Here is a 19,956-nt window from a genome sequence, read left to right as displayed (position 1 = left end):
TCATTTTTTCCGACAGTTTAAGTTCTCTGGAGGCTGTTCGGTCAATGAAGCCGGTGAAGCACTCAGCGTACTTCCTGAATAGAATACGCCAGGCATTGAGTGCTTTGTCAATTCGCTCTTACACTATTACCCTAGCTTGGGTCCCTTCGCATTGCTCCATTCCTGGCAATGAGAAAGCGGACTCTCTGGCTAAGGTAGGCGCTAAAGAAGGCGATGTTTACGAGCGTCAAATCGCCTTCGAAGAATTTTTTGCATTGGCCCGTCGGGAGACCTTGATCAGCTGGCAACAGAAATGGAGAGACGGAGAAATGGGTAGATGGCTGCATTCCATATTTCCACAGGTGTCGAAAAAGCCATGGTTTAAGGGGTTGGGCATGAGCCGTGATTTCATTCGTGTCATGTGTCGGCTTATGTCCAATCACTATTCGTTAAGCGCGCATACCCACCGTATTGGGCTCTCAGAAAGCAATCTCTGTGTTTGCGGCGTGGCTTACCAGGATATCGAACATGTTGTGTGGGGATGCGTTGAGCATCGTGGCGTCAGATCTGAGCTGACTGAAACTCTCCGGATCCGAGGAAAACAGCAGAAACCTGTCAGGGAAGTGTTGGCGGGCCTTGATTTAGAATATATGAATTTAATCCATCTGTTTTTGAAGCGTATCAATATCCGGGTTTGATTGTGTTCGTTCCCTGTCTTTCTTTTTCCCATTCAAATTGTCCTCTTCTCGTCGTGTCTCCCACAAACCGTTTCTGTTTAGTTTCATTACAGATCTGGACATCCTGTCCCTTCAAGCTTCATCAGCTTAGTAGTCTAAGTAGCTTAAGAAATTCCAAAAAATCCTTTCCTTCCCTGTTTCAAATGTATCCACTAACCTTAAAACTTCCGCAAACTAACATAGTTTTTAAAATAAGTTCAAATTTCAAAATGTAAATAATGTAAAAAAAAGAAAAGATTTCGGCTCTGTTATGCCCTACGGCGCCTGAGCCTGCCAAATAAACGAGATAAGTAAAAAAAAAAAATCGTCCAATCAGTTTGCTTTCCTCCATCAGTAAACTTTTTGAAAAGGTTATTTTGAACAGAATGATGGCCCACATCAACAAAAATTCAATTTTTGCCAATGAACAGTTCGGATTCCGCCATGGACATTCGACCACTTATCAACTCTTACGTGTAACAAATTTGATCCGTTCCAACAAATCTGAAGGCTATTCTACTGGTCTTGCTCTTCTAGACATAGAAAAAGCATTCGACAGTGTTCGACATGAAGGTTTGATCGTAAAATTAAAAAACTTTAATTTTTCAACATACATTGTTAGAATAAATCAAAGTTATCTGTCAAATCGTACACTTCAGGTTAATTATCAGAACTCCAGGTCTGTCCTTCCCGTAAGAGCTGATGTTCCCCAAGGCAGCATTTTTGGACCAATATTATACAATATTTTCACATCTGACTTAACTGAGTTACCTCAGGGATGTCAAAAATCCCTGTTTGCGGATGACACAGGCCTCTCCGCCAAAGGACGAAGCTTGCGTGTCATCTGTAGTCGATTGCAAAAAAGTTCGGATATTTTTTCTTCATACTTGCAGAAATGGAAGATTTCTCCTAATGTTTCCAAAACTCAACTAATAATATTCCCACATAAACCAAAAGCTCTTTATTTGAAACCTTCAAGTAGACATGTTGTTACGATGAGAGGGGTTCCAATAAATTGGTCTGCAGAGAATTCAAAATAAAATTTTGAAAATGATTCTGAAGCATCCTCCCTGGTATAGTACGAGTTACATAGAATATCCAATGTTGAAACATTGGAACAAATGTCAAATAAAATAATTAATAATTTCAGGCGAAAATCGTTACAATCTTCTATTGCCACGATTAATGCGTTATATGTTTAGGTTAAGTCAGGTTAAGTATGTTCAAAGCGTTTTTTTTTTCTCCTATAAGCAGGAGTAATCAACTCACCTGTAAAAAATCTGAACTGCTACGGCAAATGAAATGTAATATGTTGTTAACAAAATGTTAATAAAATCTTAAATTTGTTTTACCAAATTAGGATGATAGTGTTGTCTAATAACACAGAACACCTAGATATAAGAAATGAATGTAATGTTTGGAATGACACTAATAAAGAAATAATAAAAAAATGATGTTCAGCAAATCCTGCGATGTTCGATGTTTCTTCTTGAATCATTGCAAATTGACTTCCGGTAGATCTGTGAGATCTAAATTCCAGAATAATTTGGATGATCTTAAATATCTTATTGTAAGCTCTATCTATTTATTATCGAGACTTTCAGCCGGGGTTGGTTCTATTGTATTCAAAAGTGTCTTTGCAACGACCGTCAAATTTCAGAGCTGTAAACTTGTCAAGAAACTGTATTATTCAAAATCGTTCGATACGCACGGCTATCGATTAGAGCCAGTCACAACATTGATTTCATTTCGACCATATTCGCCTTTAATAGTACATACACACAGCCCAATCTCCAAAAAACTCCTGACGGCCTTTCTCGTAATACACCGTCCATAAATTTTACCCCTAATCGTACAACACACCGTCTACCGGACGGAGATTAGCATCGAATAAACTCTGCCCAGGTAAAGCACTAAAAGCAGAAGCGAATGGGCTGAGCGGTTCGTTCCTCTGCGATAGAGCGCAGTATCTCGGTTTTGGAGAGACGATAAGCTCCTTCGCTGCCCTCCTGAAGTATTGGAGGATAGGAAGTGGTCGTTCGGTTGGGACTTCATTGCGGGCTTATATTCTGTGCCGAATTGACGTGGATTTCGTTGAGCAGAGTTCAACGGATGTTCGGGAGATCGAGAGAACGCGCGATATTTTTTCGAAAGCATGTTCGGGTATTGTGGTTTTGAGTGAAATTCTTTGTTCGATTTGAATCAAAAAGATTCGAAAAAACAGTATTGCTTGAAAACAGCGCAAAAACAACCTGTTGGATCAATAGAATACCGGTGAAGAGCCGTCTCAAGTGCGTCAAACAGGGGTAATAAAAGTGTATCAAGAGCTTTCGTGTGCGGTGGATAAGTGAAAAGGTAGAAGATTAATGTGCTGAATTGCAAATAAACGCGAAGGCATCCATACAACTGGCGTAAAATAAACGGTAAATACAGAAGTCCGCCCGTTGAGTGTGTAAAGATAAGTGATTACATTGCTATCGATTAATTGATAAGGAAGGAAGGGAAGTGTGCGCCGAACATTTATTTTTGCCAATCGACGACCCCAGCGGAGAAATGTGGCGGTGATTAGTGTGAACCGAGCGTTACTTTGAAGAGCGCGCACAAATGCGCTGGATGCGAGTGGAGTGATCGAACGCAATGCGCAAGACTTCACATGGCTCCGTGCGAGAATTGGTGGGCGTATGTGTTCAACATCAACGAGTGAGCAAGCCTGAGTACTTTCGAACTAAATCCGTGATCCGCGATCCGGAACTAACGGTTAAGTCAGCTAAAGCCTGGTCATCCGGTCGACGAGATTAGCGATGATTGGGCATGTCGTACAGCTGCCGAAAACGAAGATAACACAATCGGTGCAGCTATTCCTAGTGTTGCTTCTATTGCTGAGCTTCGTCCAGAAGAACGATGTGGTTCGTGGCTTACCTCGGTCAATTGGAGAAAAAATAGATACTTTTAGGAAGCACCACAAACCTCCGATCGATAGCCAGGAACACGTAGAATATGACGATATTGTCAAGGCAAGGCGTCGTTTGAGCGCCGTAGTGGGAATGCCTCCTGCGCCATCCATCGGTATCAATGAAAACAACTCCGGACAGCTGTTAACCCAAACTTATCGTTATAAACGGGTAAAAGATAAATCCCCGTCGTCTGCACGCGGTTTGGGACCCATCATTGTCAGCGGACAAAATAGCACATCGACGACGCCGAAAACGTTGGACGACAGTGATGACCATGAATGTATCCTCGGACGAGCGCATCACTACATGGCCAAGTGGTTGAATCGCAACGGAACTATCAATGCAGATAACAGCAGTGAGTATTACTTGAAGTATTGTCGACATGCAGCTTCAAGAGTTGCTGAGGGCCTCTTGATAGATTAAAATTTGTTGAGAAGTGTAAATCCACATTGAATGGTTAGTCTTGAGCTTTTAGACAAAGAACAAAATAGCTGAAAGATGTCAGCAGCTCATTTTTAGACCTGCGACACGTTTTCGTCTTTTGGTTCAGCAGAGCTGGCGTATGTCTCAAAAGATATCGCACTAAAAGAAAGATTTAACTTATGGGAGACTGACATGGGCGTAGCCAAAATTTCACCAGGGAGAGGTGGATGATGTATAAAGCGACATCATAAGTTCATTAACGAATTTCACGCAAAACGATCACTATACACAACATCTGCACCTTTTTTTTGCATAAAACGTTAAACTATAATAGATGTCAAGCAAGTAGCTTCATAGTGACCAAGGTGAAATCTGTCTCGGTGTAATTAGTTGGCTAAGTAACGATTACATTTAAAGCTTAAAAAAATCCAGATTGTAGAAAGTCAAAAGATTCTATTGTTAGTGTTTTTATTGATCAGCATTTTCACCATAGTCAATTATTGAAACAAAATGTAAGGATATCATACAGTCCCTCCAAGAATTACCTATGATAGATTCCATCAAAATTATTATTATTTATCTCAGCTTTTATTCAACTGCCAAAAAATTAATTGAAAACAAATAAATGACCAAGAATCGCTAACACTGTATACATCAAATGCAGTGTATACTTCTATCATGAATTAATAACCACTTTTTATAATAACCTGGATACTGGATTCAAACTCGAGACCTTCCCATCGTCAGCGGTACACCTTGCCATCTGCGCCATCCTTGAATTCATATATAAGCCTTCCAGTGCCCAATATAAACCTCTTATAGCTGAATATTTATCATGCTTGACCTTCTATTCAACAATGTCTAATCAACACGTGCTATGCTGATCAACAACTGAACAAGCGCATTACTTCTGCTGCTGTTCAGTCGGATATTTATAGCGCACAGAATCTAAGAACTTCATTCAGATCACCAAATTCCTACAGAAATCTATATAATAATTTGTTCACGGATTTTTTTGGAAACTCATCCAAAACTGTAACAATAAATTTCAAAGCAAATCCTCTTGAAACTCCTTCAATATTGTAACAATCAATTTCAAAGCAGCCCCTCTTGGAATTCATTGAAGTGTAATTTGAATGAATTCCTACAGAATTTCATCTAGAGACTTATACATAAACTTTCCAAGGGCTGAAAATCTCCCTAATAAAGATAAATAATAATAATAATAATACATAAATTCTAAACATGCATCCAGATTTTTCTTAAAGAATGCCTTCTAGAAAAAAAAACTCCAGTGCTTCTTTAAGGTTAACCCACTTAGATGTCTTTCGCTGGTGGCGACCAATCGATCAAATTTTCAGCGCGAAAAGCTGTCTGGTTTGTGCTCTTGAAAATTTAAGGTTTGACTTCGAAGATGGGCTACAGAAACTAGGTGAGCAATGGTATTTACCCTATGAAATGAACGATTTTCTAAGTCATGTTCTACGATTTTGACGTATACGGCGAGTGCAATCAATGCGAACATCATTTTTTGTACAACAAAGAAACAATTTTTCAATCGTTGGTATTTTATTCGAGTCGAGAGAAGAACAAGAACATTATTTTGAGTGATAAAATCTGGCGGCCATCTTGGATTTTGACGCCATCTTGGTTTTAAGTAGTAGAATGAGTTTTCACCTTGATAGCACTCAGCATGTCGAATTTAGAGGCTACACACTCAATTTATTTCGCCGAGGACGGCGAAATAAATTGCCGAGAACCCAACAGCTGAGATCTCGGCGAAAATTTCGGTAAAAGTTCAAAGTGCCGACTACATTGTAAAATGAGAATACCAGCTCAGCTGTCAACATTTTACGAAGAGATCGGCAATCCGTTGCCCCAAATCTCGGCAATGATTACCGAAATTCAGCAAATTATTTTTGTGTTTGATCGATGGAAGAAAAAGAAGAAGAAGAAGTAATAAAAGTAACGATGGCGGTTGAATATTATATATTTATTTTGCAATTTCAAGCAGGAAGCCACAATATAGCCCTGATTCCGAGTACACGTATAATGCCAGCAACACTTCTATATTGCACGATGCAGGGGGAAGCATGTTTTAGGGAAACCATATGCTTTTTTGTCATTGAATGAAGTTCATAAATTGCACGTTGGGACATTAGTAAGTCTCGTAGAAATATCTGTAGTTTTAACGTAAAACATTGCCAAACGTGCATTTACTTATAATGGAAATCTTAAATTTTTAGGAAACAAAATTCTTTGATTTTCTGAACCATAAAGTATCGTTTTAACTACCGCCCAACATGCATGTGAAAATAGCAAAATTGAAAAATGAGAAGCAGGCTTTGTTCTAATGTGGACGTAATGCCGAAACGTAGGTGTATCATTTTGAGATTGGAAAATCTCGCGGCCATCTTGGATTTCGACACTATCTTAGATTTTAGCAGTTGAATGATTTTTTACCATCTCAGCGCTCATCATGCTGAATTTTGAGGCCTCCTTAAAAAACAATCAGATTCTTTCCTTCTTACCTTATCTCAGCTGTTCAACTGATTGTTAATTTCTATCAATTGTTTAGACCAAATAAATGAATGAAGTAATGCTATTTTTCAACTCGAAGATATGCAGAACAATCATTCAGGTAACAAATAAGCGTTAAAAAATCCTATTTGATCATTCGTTTTTGAACCTAGTAGGCTCTGTTCCAGTAGGGACGCAACGTCAGGAAAAAGAAGAACAAGAAGAAAAGTAAGTGTGATGGTAGCATTAATATTCAACATGTTGAGTGCTATCAAGGTGAAAACTCATTCTACTACTTAAAACCAAGATGGCGTCAAAATCCAAGATGGCCGCCAATTTTTTCACTCAAAATAATACTCCTACCCTTCATCTCACTCGAGCAATACACCAACTATTGAAAACTTGTTTTATTGTTGTACAAAAAATGATGTTTGCATTGATTGCACTCGCCATATACGTCAAAATCGTAGAACATGACTTAGAAAACCGTTCATTTCATAGGATAAATACCGTTGCTCACCTAGTTTCTGTAGCCTATCTTACGCAATTTTTCCTCAGCTTTCTGATGGTGATCTCAGAATTGAAAACTAGTGGTGCGCTAATGGTGGAAAAACGATTTTTCTAACAAAATTCAAAATGGCGGCCAAATTTAAAATGGCCGCCCAATTTTTTTCAAGTCTGAATGAAAGCTATATCCTTTCTCTATACGATGCCACTAAGTTTGCTATGTGGTTTTTTTTTTTATTTCCGTACAAAGTGAGCCGAAGGGTCTCAGATTTTCATGAAACTTTTTCCACAGGCAGGGCTCATCAATATATGAATAAAAAAAATTGAGAAAAATTCAGAGTCGCCTATTTTCCCGGAAAACTCAGTTGGATTTTTTTTGTTTTCCTCTGACACTACTTACTTTGAAAAATCCTATTTGCATCGTAGAAACAAAGTTTTTTTTTTATGAAAATGAAAGCAAATTTTCTCAGGATTAAAAAAATATATTAACTGGGAACAGTTTTCCACAAAATGTTCCACCGTTGAGAAAATTCGTAAAGAAAAGCCGGAAAAACTATGTTCCCGTTAGTTGAAAACTTTCAAAAATATATTTTTGAGAAGGTAATTTCATAAGCTTTAATCGTTGAAATTTTTGAAATGTACTTTTTTTTCGTTTTTGAGTTATGGCCAATTTTGTAGAAAATGACCATATAAGCCTTTTCTTTGAAAACCTATAATTCAATCGAAGCATCGGAAAAACAAATATTTTTTATCAAAGCAATTGCAAATTTTCTAAAACATCTGATAAAAAGATATGGGTTTGGTTTTAATAAAGTATAAGTCGGAATGGATGATATTTTTCATGAAAAATTACACCGCTAAGAAAAACTGAAAAAAACTGTTTCTGCCTCAATTTTTCATTACACTGAAAAGGGATTCTTTCTTTTCTATGGAACAAATAAGATTATTATTTTTTTTTTTTTAATTTTATTTATTCAATTATTCAGTATATAACTTACATTTTCATCAACATCAATACTATCTATTTTTTCAACCGGGAAGATTGTTTTTGGTTGCTAACACCAAAAGATTTTTGTTTCTTTGTATTATTAAGAACAAAGCATGCTTTTCTTGGTTTTCATGTGCATCTGAGAATTCACTAGCAAAAATGCTTCGTTCGTCTTTTGGTATAAATGAATGATATTTTTTGTTCCAGGAATTGGAACAAGGTTAGAAAATCTTTCCTTAAGAAATTTTTCAGCCTCTGAATAGTCATTTTCAGTTGCATAGATAAATTCACAATCTTTTTTAAATTGGTTCTTCACCTTTTGCGACACAGCCCAGTCGAAAAATTGTTTGCCGTTATTAATTTCTGCTGACTTTTTAATACTAGCATCTCTAGCCATTCGCTTAATGTTGCCACCGATACCATCACAAGGACCTTTTCCATGTGAGGTTGGGAAAAAGTGCCATTCTGCTTTAATTTTAAAATCATTTTCATAGTTGCATACATTTTTGAAATTTGATTAATTTTTGTATTGCTCTCTAAATGATTTTTTCAAGCTCCGGAAATTTGTTTTTCAATCTTCAAATTAGTTTTGTTTGAAAAGCATAAACTGATGTCGTGTTATGCTTTTTAATGTCAGCAATTACAACAAAATTTAAGACTTTGATCGAAGATTTGTCTTTGTAATAAATTACAAATATATGTATTGTTACTTGAGGTCGTACGAAGTAATGGCTTTGAATGGAATCTTGTATCACCCACGAATAATTTTCCGCGAAATCCAGCTGGCACATTACTTCTTTTGTTTCTACTAGTGATTCCTTTTTAGATCTTATAAATTTATTTCGTTTTTCTACTTTAAATTGATGCACAAGAAACTTCTCGGTCAGATTTTGCAAGTTTTCAATAAAATCATTTACATTTTCCTCTTTGTTGATAATTTCACAACGAGGAGAAATAATCCAAAAACAATACTTAACTTCATCAACGTTATTTTCATCTAAACGATTGGCAACAAAATCTAATTTCTTTAATTTACAATCCTCACAAGACCTAACAATCATCTGTACTGTTTGGACAAATAATTTGACTAGTCAAAAAGGTGTTAAGTTTCTTATCTGTATTATGAACTTCAAATCAATTAGTTATTTTTTTTCAATGCATCAACCATGAATTTCAAATTCTCATGTATCATGCAAACACATACATTTATGGCCAATGAATCCTTTGTATAAACACATTGTATTGGTTTAAGTTTCCAGAAAGATGTGAATGAGACAGATTCCTGTTCACTCTTACAGGATTCCAAATATTGTTCATATAAAGCATTCAAAGGGTCAAGCAAAATGCGTTTTTGGAAATTTTGGCGCACTCCGTTGGGTAACTTAACGGATATGGTATCTTTCAAGCCAGGAAATGGCCGACTGATATCATCCCTTAGGTAAAAAATTGAAACTTTATCTTGGACATCCGATCCATGCGAGGGTCGTCCTACTTTTGAAAGTGGTTGAATCCCTAAATTGTATTTTTTGATTCAGTTATAACGTGTTGACACATGTCAAAATGAGCTTTAACTTTAGCTTTAACCACTTTAGCAAATTACCAATTTCTAGGAAGTAATTTTAGAAGTTCAATTTGCTTTTCAGGTTCGGCTTTTGAAACAGCTGAGTTTACATTTAATAAAACGGGATTAAAATCCTCTGTAACATCGACAATATTAGGCGGAAACCAAGTCTTTGATTCCGATTTGACAAAAAAAAAATGTTTCTGTGACGCTTTTATCTTCAATTATGATTTTCGAACGAAAAGATTTGTACGAGAAATCTGGGCATTTTTCACAAAACTATGAATTAAAAAGTAGTAAATCTTAAAAATTTCAGTGATTGAAATTTATAAAATTCTGTTCTCAAAAATATTTCTTTGAAAATCTTACACGAGTTGGAACAAAGTTTTCCCGGCTTTTCTTTACGAATTTTTCTCAACGGTGGAAAATTTTGTGTAAAACTTTTTTCAGTCAAATTTGCTTTCATTTAAAAAAAAAACTTTGTTTCTACGATGCTTCTTTCTTGAACTATGATTTTTCAAAGAAAATGCTCAAAATGGCACATTTGCACATATTTTACAAAATTGGCCATAACTAAAAAACGAAAAAAATACCATTTCAAAAATTTCAGCGATTAAAGCTTATGAAATTACCTTCTCAAAAATATTTTTTTGAAAATTTTCCACGAGTTGGAGCATAGTTTTTCCAGCTTTTCTTTACGAATTTTCTCAACGGTGGAAAATTTTGTGGAAAACTTTTTTCAGTTAACATTTTTCTCTATTCCTTAGAAAATTTGCTTTCATTTTCATAAAAAAACTTTGTTTCTACGATGCTTCGTTCTTGAGTTATGATTTTTCAAAGTAAGTAGTGTCAGGAGAAAACAAAAAATTTCCAACTGAGTTTTCCAGGAAAATAGGCGACCCTGAATTTTTCTCAATTTTTTTTTATTCATATATTGATGAGCCCTGCCTGTGGAAAAAGTTTCATGAAAATCTTAGACCTTTCGGCCCAAAACCCGTACGGAAATAAAAAAAAATCTCCATTTGTTCCAGGCGAAATATGAGACATATCACGTGAAGAAATACCTAAGATTTATCAAAAAATGGGCTTTTTCGCAAACTGCCCAACTAACATTCACTCATTTAAGAAACACCATTATGGCAGTTTTATTCAGCATCATGTTTAATAACATTTTAGTAATTTTCATGGCCAACCTTTGTTCAGGCGTTGTTCATACAAATTTGGAGAAACTTTAAAGCATGTCGTCGAATTCCAACTTTATTTTTCAGCTTTTATTACAAGCATTTAGTTCAACTTTTATACGACTGGTCCAAAAATAAATAAAAACAAATAAAAAACAAAAAAATATTTTTCAGGCGCTTCAATTAAAATGTAGTGTTTACAATTATCATGGTATGACAACCATATTTAAAAATCGCCTGGATACTGGATTCGAACTCGAGACCTTCCAATCGTCAGCGGTATGCCTTGCCATCTGCGCCATCCTAGAATTGATGAATGAATCGTCCAGTGCAAAATATAAACCTCTCATTGCTGAATATTGATCTTGTTTGAGCTTCTATTCGACATCGTCTAATCAACACATGGTACGCTAATCAACAACTGAACAAGCATATTATTCAGCTGCTGTTTAGTGCTGATCCAAGCTGAGTTCAGTCGGCTATTTTTAGCGCACAGTGAGAAAATTTATGTCAATGATGGTCAAAAATAATGTTTATTTACACAAAGTGAAATCAGTCTGAAATGATTAAGGTGAATATGCATCGAAGCCAAACCTCAAATTTTCAAGAGCACAAATCTAGAGAACCAGACTGCGCAGCGGTTCGAGCAGAAAACCTAATCGATTGGTCACACGCTGGTGGTGACCAATCGATTTAGTTTTCAGCTTGAACGGATGTTTAGTTCTCTAGATTTATGTTCTTGAAAATTTGAGGTTTGGCTTCGATGCATCTTCACTTTAAGCTAATTTTATAATAATTTTTAGTTTGTTCAAAACTTCAATTTTAATGATTCATTAACTTAAATTAAAATTCATTTATTTTATAAATTAAATTTGTATTTATTAATTATATTATTGATTTGTATTTTTCATTTCTGTCAGAGAAATGTCCACTTTTCTTGTACGGAACAACATCCCGAGCAGGCGAAAAAAGGTTAGCAATAGCTAATTATAATATGGATAGCAGAAAGTGATAATAACCTGAGAGATATAATATGTAAAAGATCTGGAAACGATATCTAAAATTAACTACATACAAAAATCAAACAAAATTTTGATGTTGTCTTCAGATCTTTTATGTCAATCAAGTCAATATCACGCTTTGTTTGTCAGTACTTCGCTCCTACTAAGAATACTTAGCTCAAATGCTTGTTTTCAAAATAATCCTACATTTTTGGAGGCTGACCATGTTTTTTTTCTGAACGACTATTCAAAAAGTTTTGAGAAAGCAAAAGTTATAAGCTTTGAAATGCATTCCGAACTCAACACGCATTTCGGATATTTTGTCCATTTTATGAAATTTAGCTAAAGTGTGATCGCTTTTACAAGGCTTATTTATTACTGAACAATGTGTTTGTTAATCGTCATTTTGGCCTCTATTGGATCAACTGTTCTTATAATATACCGAAGCTGAATTAGGATTTTAGAAGATACTTATACAGCTCTAATTCATGCTTATGTTAAACATGTGGAAATAGCTGAAGTGCGATGCAAGTAAAACGTTAGTTCGTCTGCTGAATATCCTTTTATACATATACATTTGTTTAGTGGAATATTGGTTTTTATTTGGGGGAAACATGTCTTGTTCAGCTCATTAGTAAAACAATATTGACTAGTCGAATGAGAATCTTTGGAAACGTTTAATAAGTTCATTCTAATGCATAACGTTGAACATTGACCTAAGTTTGTGTTAAAAAAGCACCTTCTCAGCTCTTTATAGAGCAAAATTTTTATTCAGCTGTCATTACCATTATTGAACAATAATTAAACATGCATGCTTGTTTGTGGCTCTGAATTGTTAGTTGGGTGGTCGCCGTTAAGTCAGAGGGGACCAAGTACAAAATTTGGGAAAATTGGTTTATTCTCTCATTAGATGCGAATTTACCTTGCCTCCGTTACACTTTGATCAGATTTGAAGAATGCTGTAAACTGCGAGAGATATGTAATAAACTTACTCTGGATGATCAACAAAAATCGATAAAAGTGTGCAGTCAGAATGGACCAAGTGCTCATTACCATAACAGCGAAAATGATCAGCGCGCTGAGTAATGCGAGGAAATGAAAAACATTTCAGGAGATTTGTCAGATTTTTCGACATCACTCATTCTACTACTTATCCATTAATAGAAATTTATGAATATCACTTAATTCGATGCATTTGATTTTGATTTCTGACCATTTACCATATTCGGATGGGTGGTCGAAAATTGCAACAAATTCTGTGCAGACAGGGCGGACCAAGTGTTGAGAAGCAATTAAATGATTGATTACTGTATTTTTTGAGTCAATTTCAGAGTCCGATAGAAGTTTACGGTAGTTGTATGGTGTATGTATGGCATGTTCTAGGACCCGCTTATTGGACCAGCATATTTTGGTCGGTACTCAAGATTTTCAGTTGGTCCACTCTGACTGAACGCATATTTCTGGTCTTCAATGCCCTGACCCTGCGAAACCTTAATTTTCAAGCTATCGTAATGCCACTGATTTTGGTATTTACTATATGGTTTATTTAAGAATTTACGATACTGGTGTCGAAGGGTCTTGATAATTTGTTTATCTTAAAGATATGCACCCAATTTGACCATTTTCCAAATTGTTCAGTCAGAGTGAACCAACTCACTGAACGGTGGTCTTTAGTTCAGTCAGAGTGGACCAAGTACACATAGTCCATCAAAAAATCGTTCTCTTAGAGGTTTGGATTATGATTTTTCATGATTATCACTTCACATTATATTGTTTGAAAGTAACATAAAGGCGTGTAGAAATATTGAACTGCAATTTAAACGAGTACAAAAATTACAGAGCGTTAGACTTTAAACCCATTTTTCTCAAAATTACAAAAATGTCACTTGGTCCACTCTGACTTAACGCCGACCAACTCAATACAGTACCAGAACAACGGCCTAACTGACAAAAGTAAACAAATTGAGTTTTATTCACCTAACAGTTTATTTGATAAACTACAATCATATAATGCACAATTGTTTCTTAAAAATAACGTTTTTCACGAACTAAGTGAGAAAAACATAAAGGCGCATTTGATATTCTCTTTCGATACGAACTCTGATGTCAATTTTGTATATTGTAATGGATCATACAAAAATGCATCATGCGATTAAATCGATCGGAAACATAATATAGAATTGAAATTATATCCGCTGAACTTCAAACCGATTTTACTGACAATGTATTAGTATTCACATTCGCCCTAATTCTGACTCTGTATTGAACTGTTCAGCTAGCTGGCGTATGAGGGGTCCACCAATTTGAGAAAACCGAAAGGACCACCTTTAAGTTTTATCGAAAGCTAGCGAACAGTGACATAAAATTGGAATTCTAACAAGGGGTGCCGATGGCGGCCTGGTTTCAGCGAGAATTGCTCAATATAGTTGGGCTCCTTAGCCTTGTGCCACTCTAAAAGCTCTTTAGAGTAATGACACGATGCAAAATCCGGCCAGAAAATCGTAGGACCATCATGTGATCTCAGAAGAGGAAGTCGACGCTTTTGGAAGCATTGCTTTAGGTACACCTGCCCATTTGCCGTTCCAGTTGTCACGGATGGGGTGTGCTCCGTGATCCACATGAGCTAATTGCTTGCCAAATCATATATTTTTTGGCAAAGTTTGACCTCTTCTGCTTTTTGTTTCTCTCTTTAGTGTATTCGAATGTTCTGAGCAGAATCTGAATAGAAAAACTTAAAAGTAGATTAGAGTACCTTGTACCTTTTAATTCCGCACTAAATGCTTATCTTTGACAGATACGCGTATTTCGACTTCCACTTGCAGTCTTCTTCAGGGTCAGTTACTGTACCTACCGTAAAAAATACCGAGTGTGCCAAGAAATATCTGGAGGATATCTAAGGAAAAAATGACACAAGATTCCTTGATTAAATCTTGAATTGATCCTAAAAATACATTTACAGTACCCCTGGATCAATCCTTAAGTCAATCCTAAAGTTTTCATCGTCCGCAGTACTAACGAATACATTTTTTATCTGTTGTATTGACCCTCATTGCCTGCGTTCTTAGATCCCTTCAGGTGTTCATCGAAGTGCTTATTCCACCTTTTAATCACGTCACGTTCGTCCGTCAATATGCTACCATCCTTATTCCTGCACATTTCAGCTCTCGGTACGAAGCTATTGCGCTGTCTCTAGCAGAGAAAGGTCTTAGAAAGCTTTAAAAACACTAAGCTGGAAAATTAGACTGTTTCACAGTTCGAGCACAATACCAGAAAGAATTACAAAATTCTACTTCTTTAATACTACCGATTTGATTGTAGCCGTTTGGTAATCAAGCAAAACGTTGAGGTACTGCGGAAACACCATAATCCGGTTTCACCCATAAAATTCAATTAAGACTACACGCAACCATTTATTTCGAGTAATTAAATACGGCTCAAACAATACACGGCAATGACGGTTTGAAAACAAATCACTACATCACCTATCAGGACTTTATCAATGCTGTTTCATGCCTTATCGAACGAACACGGTTCAAAGTATGATTTATGATACCCCGCCGAAAACAAAAAAGGTATCCGAACATTTTTTATTCGGCTTTAAGTACTGGCTGCACCTGTTAATGATCGATTAGCGAACAATACCCCGGATGAGCTGTTATTCGGAATCAATTGCGAAAATTACTTCCACGAGCTGCTCGCCTTCCAATGTTGTCTATAATTGTAACACATGAACGCGATTGATCGCTGCTTCCTTCTTCTTTCCAGATATCGAAGGCAACTTTCTGGACCTTTCGCACAACTCCTCGGCGAGAATCATCAACGAGATAAAACCATTTCTAGGTCATCACAATCAAAAGGTTTGTTCGATATGGTAGCAGCTGATTAATGTTTTAAAACTTGAGCTTATCTCACTTGCAGAGGCTGATATACTTGTCCTTGGCGTTCAGCGGCATAACCTCCGTACCGAAGACAGAACTAACCCTGGTCAATGGCACTCTCAGCTTTATGTCCTTGATGGGAAATGTGCTGATACGTAAGTTAAAGTCCTGAACAACATCATGCAAACGAAACGACTTATTAATGTGAGAAAAACTATCTATTTCAGCTTTCAGTTTACCCGTACTGCATAACTTACGCGTTCTGGATCTCCGTCATTGCGGATTTAGTAGTCTTCCAAACAATGCGTTCGCCAACACACCTAATCTGGTAAAACTGTTCCTGGCACACAACAGCCTGACGAGCCTCAACGCTCTCAATTTCAATGGGCTGTCCAACCTTCGCCACCTGGACCTGTCCTACATAAGCCAGGATCTGTTGACTGGGCTCATAGGATATGAGCAGCAGGTAGATCCATACAATTCCCTAACCGAAGGATTAGACTTAAGCGAAGATGTGTTCGCTCCATTGACCAATCTCTCATTCCTGGACGTGTCGTACACCAAGCTGCTATCGTACAGCGCTAGAGCATTTCGTAGCGTGGCGGTCATACAGTTGAGTCTTTGCTACACCGGAATACCTATCATCGTAGGATCGATGATGAACGGCTCCCTCAAGGTGCTAGACATATCCGGAAATCCAGGCATCACAACTGCAATCCACCATGATGCTAGCGAAGCCCGAGGTTTCAACGCCAATCTAGAAATACTGGTCTGCGAGAACTCCACGGTAAAGCACCTGGACTGGTTGAATGGCATGATCAGTTTGAAAGTTCTACTATTGGGGTACAACAACATCAATCAGTTGACCAATGTGACCTTCGCCAATATGGAAAGCTTGGAAATTCTGGATCTAAGCAATAATCATGTCAGTAACTGGCACCAGAGAGTGTTCGTAAGTAATGAAAACCTGTTCATTCTGGATCTCTCGGCCAATAACATCAATGTTTTGACGACGGAGATGCTGTACGATATGGCAACGGTTGAATTCCTAGCAATTGGACAGAACAGCTTTGTCTGTCATTGCTTGTTGCGTGAATTCATTGAACTTGCTGCAAAGAATTCCCAAGCCATCTCGTGTCTCCTGAATAGCATAGTGAGTCAAATTCAGGACCTTTCGACCGAGGATTTGGACGTAGATTACCTGGATGACTACCTCTTTTCCCAAGGTGATGTCACGGAGTATACGGAGAGTACTTCGACAACGTTGAGCACCACAGACAAATCTCGATTGCGGTTGACAACTGCCCTTGATAAGCAACCTAAAAGTTTTGAACCAGAAAGTTCTACGACGACTTCAACTATTTCACCATCGGAGGAAATGCACAAATCGGAAGGTGACTACAATGTGCTGTTCCGTGTGATACACAGTTATGTATCCACCATGTACAACAGCACAGCCAAGTTCCAGGAAAGTCTCGACAAGTACAGCCGAGGTCGATCTTCAACGAGAGTTTACCGCAAAATGGTAAACTCTCGGATGACATCCAGATTCTTCCGCGTCGACTGTAATAACGACACCGATGTCGAGGAAGACGATACCGACATCCCCGACGACTACGTCGATCACCCTTTGTACGACCTCAATATCCAGATCATCGATTTCGATGAAGAGAACTACAAATGCATCGACTTGGATAATTCGGAGTTCTACCTGTTCGAGCAGGAACGGTGCACGTTCGATCGAACGCTGCTGGACAATCTGAACCTTGGCGTGGCGGCCAACACCACGACGGCGAACATCGTCAAGTTCACGCTGATGTTTTTCGGGTTTGCCTTGGTAGCCTTCATCATCTACATCTCCAAGTGGGAGTACATCAAGTACTTTTGCATCATTGTGCGCAACGCTACGGTGCTAAGTTTGCTGAAGCACAAAAACGAATCGCTGTTGAGGAAGCAGAGTCTGGCTTCTGTGGCCGGTTGTTACATGTACGATGTGTTCGTTAGCTACAGTGAACAGGATCGACAGTGGGTGCTGGACGAGCTGCTTCCGAATTTGGAGAGAACTGAGGACATCGCGGTGTGTTTGCACGAGAGGGACTTCCAGGTGAGTGATGGTAGCCTCAAGGTAAATAGGCATAGAATAGGAAGTTGTGTAAGACTGTGAACTTTTTTTCTTTTTACGAAGGAAAAATGTTTAGACAGACACACAGAGAGTGAAGTTAACGGGCCTCTAACGACTCTCTAAAACCAGCACCAATATCTGTATGCGTAGCTACACACTCACTCTACTTTTTACTTTTGCTAGCTCTACGTCCTTCAAGACATGACCTGCGCCACGATGTTACGCCAATTAACTCGGTCCATGGCTGCTAACCACCAGTTTCTCGATCGCCCCACACTTCCAAGATCCTGCTCGACTTGGTCAAACCACCTAGCTCGTTGCGCTCCCCTTCGTTTTGTACCGGCCTGATTTGAGGTGAACACCATTTTTGCGCGATTGTTGTCCGGCATTCTCACAACGTGTCCCGCCCATCGTACCCTTCCAGCTTTGGCGACTTTCTGGATACTGGGTTCACCGTAGAGTTGCGCAAGCCCGTGGTTCATTCTTCTCCTCCATACGCCATTCAAACATACTCCGCCGAAGATCGTCCTAAGCACACGTCGTTCAAAAACTCCTAGCGCTTGCAGGTCATCTTCGAGCATTGTCCACGTCTCATGCCCGTAGAGGACTACCGGTCGTATCAGCGTCTTGTACATGGTACACCTAGTACGGAAGTGAAGTTTACCAGACCGAATTTCTCTGCTGCAGTTGTTATCCGACGTTATCAATGATCCGAGGTAGACAAATTCGTCCATCACCTCCAACTCATCCCCATCGATCATCACGCGTCTACCTAGAACTTTCGCGTCTTCGGCAAAGTTTTAGAACATGTAAAAATACGACAAGTTGTCGAAAACAGCAAAGTTCTAGGACTTTAAATAACAAAGTTATGTGAAAAAATGTGAAAATCACTTAAATTTTACGTTTTCAACACTTTTTACGTCAAAATTGTAAAATGTTTCATTTTAAACACCATGCATCAGTGAAATTCGATAATATGCATGTAATAAATGAAAAAAAATCTTGTTTTTGTCTAAATATTTTGATTTTTGGACAAATTATTGTAAAATTATCATAATTTTTAACATAACTTTACTCGAAAAGTTGCAAGCTTTTGCAAAAACTTAACGATGTTCCATAATACGCTATATTTCATCTATCAAATTTCAAAGTTTGCCGGATGTATATTTTGATATAGTTGAGATATCTAAATTCAAAACAACATCTTTTTCATAAAAATGTTAAAAAGGCGATTAAAACAGTTTCGGAGGCAGGTTGTGATTCTTCTTTTCTGAAAACCGTATGAAAGTTACTTACGTCGATTTGAAAAAGCAATTGAAAAAATTCTTGTTTTATTCACTACAAATTATCGAGAATTTTGTTTTGCAAGTATTTTTGTACTTGTTTTTAATTATGAATCGTGGTTTACGGCCAACCAGCCGAGTGGAAGTTTAACAACTACCGAAAAGCTAAACATTAGTTAGGGCGCGTTACCCCTACGCCATGAGAGGACTCATGAATGCAGAAGTTAACCTGAATTCGATTTCAGCTCAATAATCACGTGGTCCTTTTTCGCAAAGTGCACCTCTTTCGGAAGAATTAGATGCACATCCAAACACAACGATTTCTATATATAAGGTACCGTGGGGGAAGTGTAGCAGTGGGGTAAGTGGATAATTCGTCCGTAATAAGAATAAATACTTTAATATTCCGAATGTTTTCACACCTTTGCTTCATTTTAGGTTATATTCTCACGTACACGCTGATACTACTGCAAAACTGATACTACATGCGCACTAACACAAGCAAACTTGATGACTGCAAAAATCAATTCATTTTTAAGTTGTTTTCTGTCGATAAAAAATCCATTGTATCTCTGCCTAAAATCGAATACTATTAGTTTTTTCAACACATGGTGAACATTTCAGTTCTAATTGTTTGAATCACAATGAAAAACAAATTATTTTTTGTAAATAAATACAGATATATTGATCATGGTACAATTACCCGCACTTTTTAATGGGATGGGGTAAGTGGATCAACTATTGTTATCAAATATTGGCAGACTACTTACGCGGATTTGAATAAGCTTTAGTGTCATCAAGTGTTGTTTTCCTTTTACATTTTTCATTCCTAGCTTTTTCAAT

At 37.4% G+C, this 19,956-nt stretch overlaps 1 protein-coding gene across 1 annotated transcript in view; it reads left to right on the top strand.

Moving 5' to 3' along the window:
• The first annotated feature begins 2,642 nt into the window (after positions 1–2,642).
• Positions 2,643–19,956, top strand: part of LOC5575279 — a 42,310-nt gene continuing 24,996 nt past the window's right edge. The window contains exons 1-4 of the mRNA XM_021848931.1: positions 2,643–4,004; positions 15,596–15,687; positions 15,749–15,863; positions 15,936–17,812. Of these exons, the coding sequence (XP_021704623.1) occupies positions 3,497–4,004; positions 15,596–15,687; positions 15,749–15,863; positions 15,936–17,812 (2,592 nt within the window). The 5' untranslated portion in view covers positions 2,643–3,496. The remainder of the gene's footprint in view (positions 4,005–15,595; positions 15,688–15,748; positions 15,864–15,935; positions 17,813–19,956) is intronic.

Source organism: Aedes aegypti, chromosome 3 (genome assembly GCF_002204515.2).
Source record: "Aedes aegypti strain LVP_AGWG chromosome 3, AaegL5.0 Primary Assembly, whole genome shotgun sequence".
NCBI classification, from domain to species: Eukaryota; Metazoa; Arthropoda; class Insecta; order Diptera; family Culicidae; genus Aedes; species Aedes aegypti.
The sequence above is the reverse complement of the archived record's forward strand: the minus strand, read 5'-3'. Positions and strand labels throughout refer to the sequence as shown.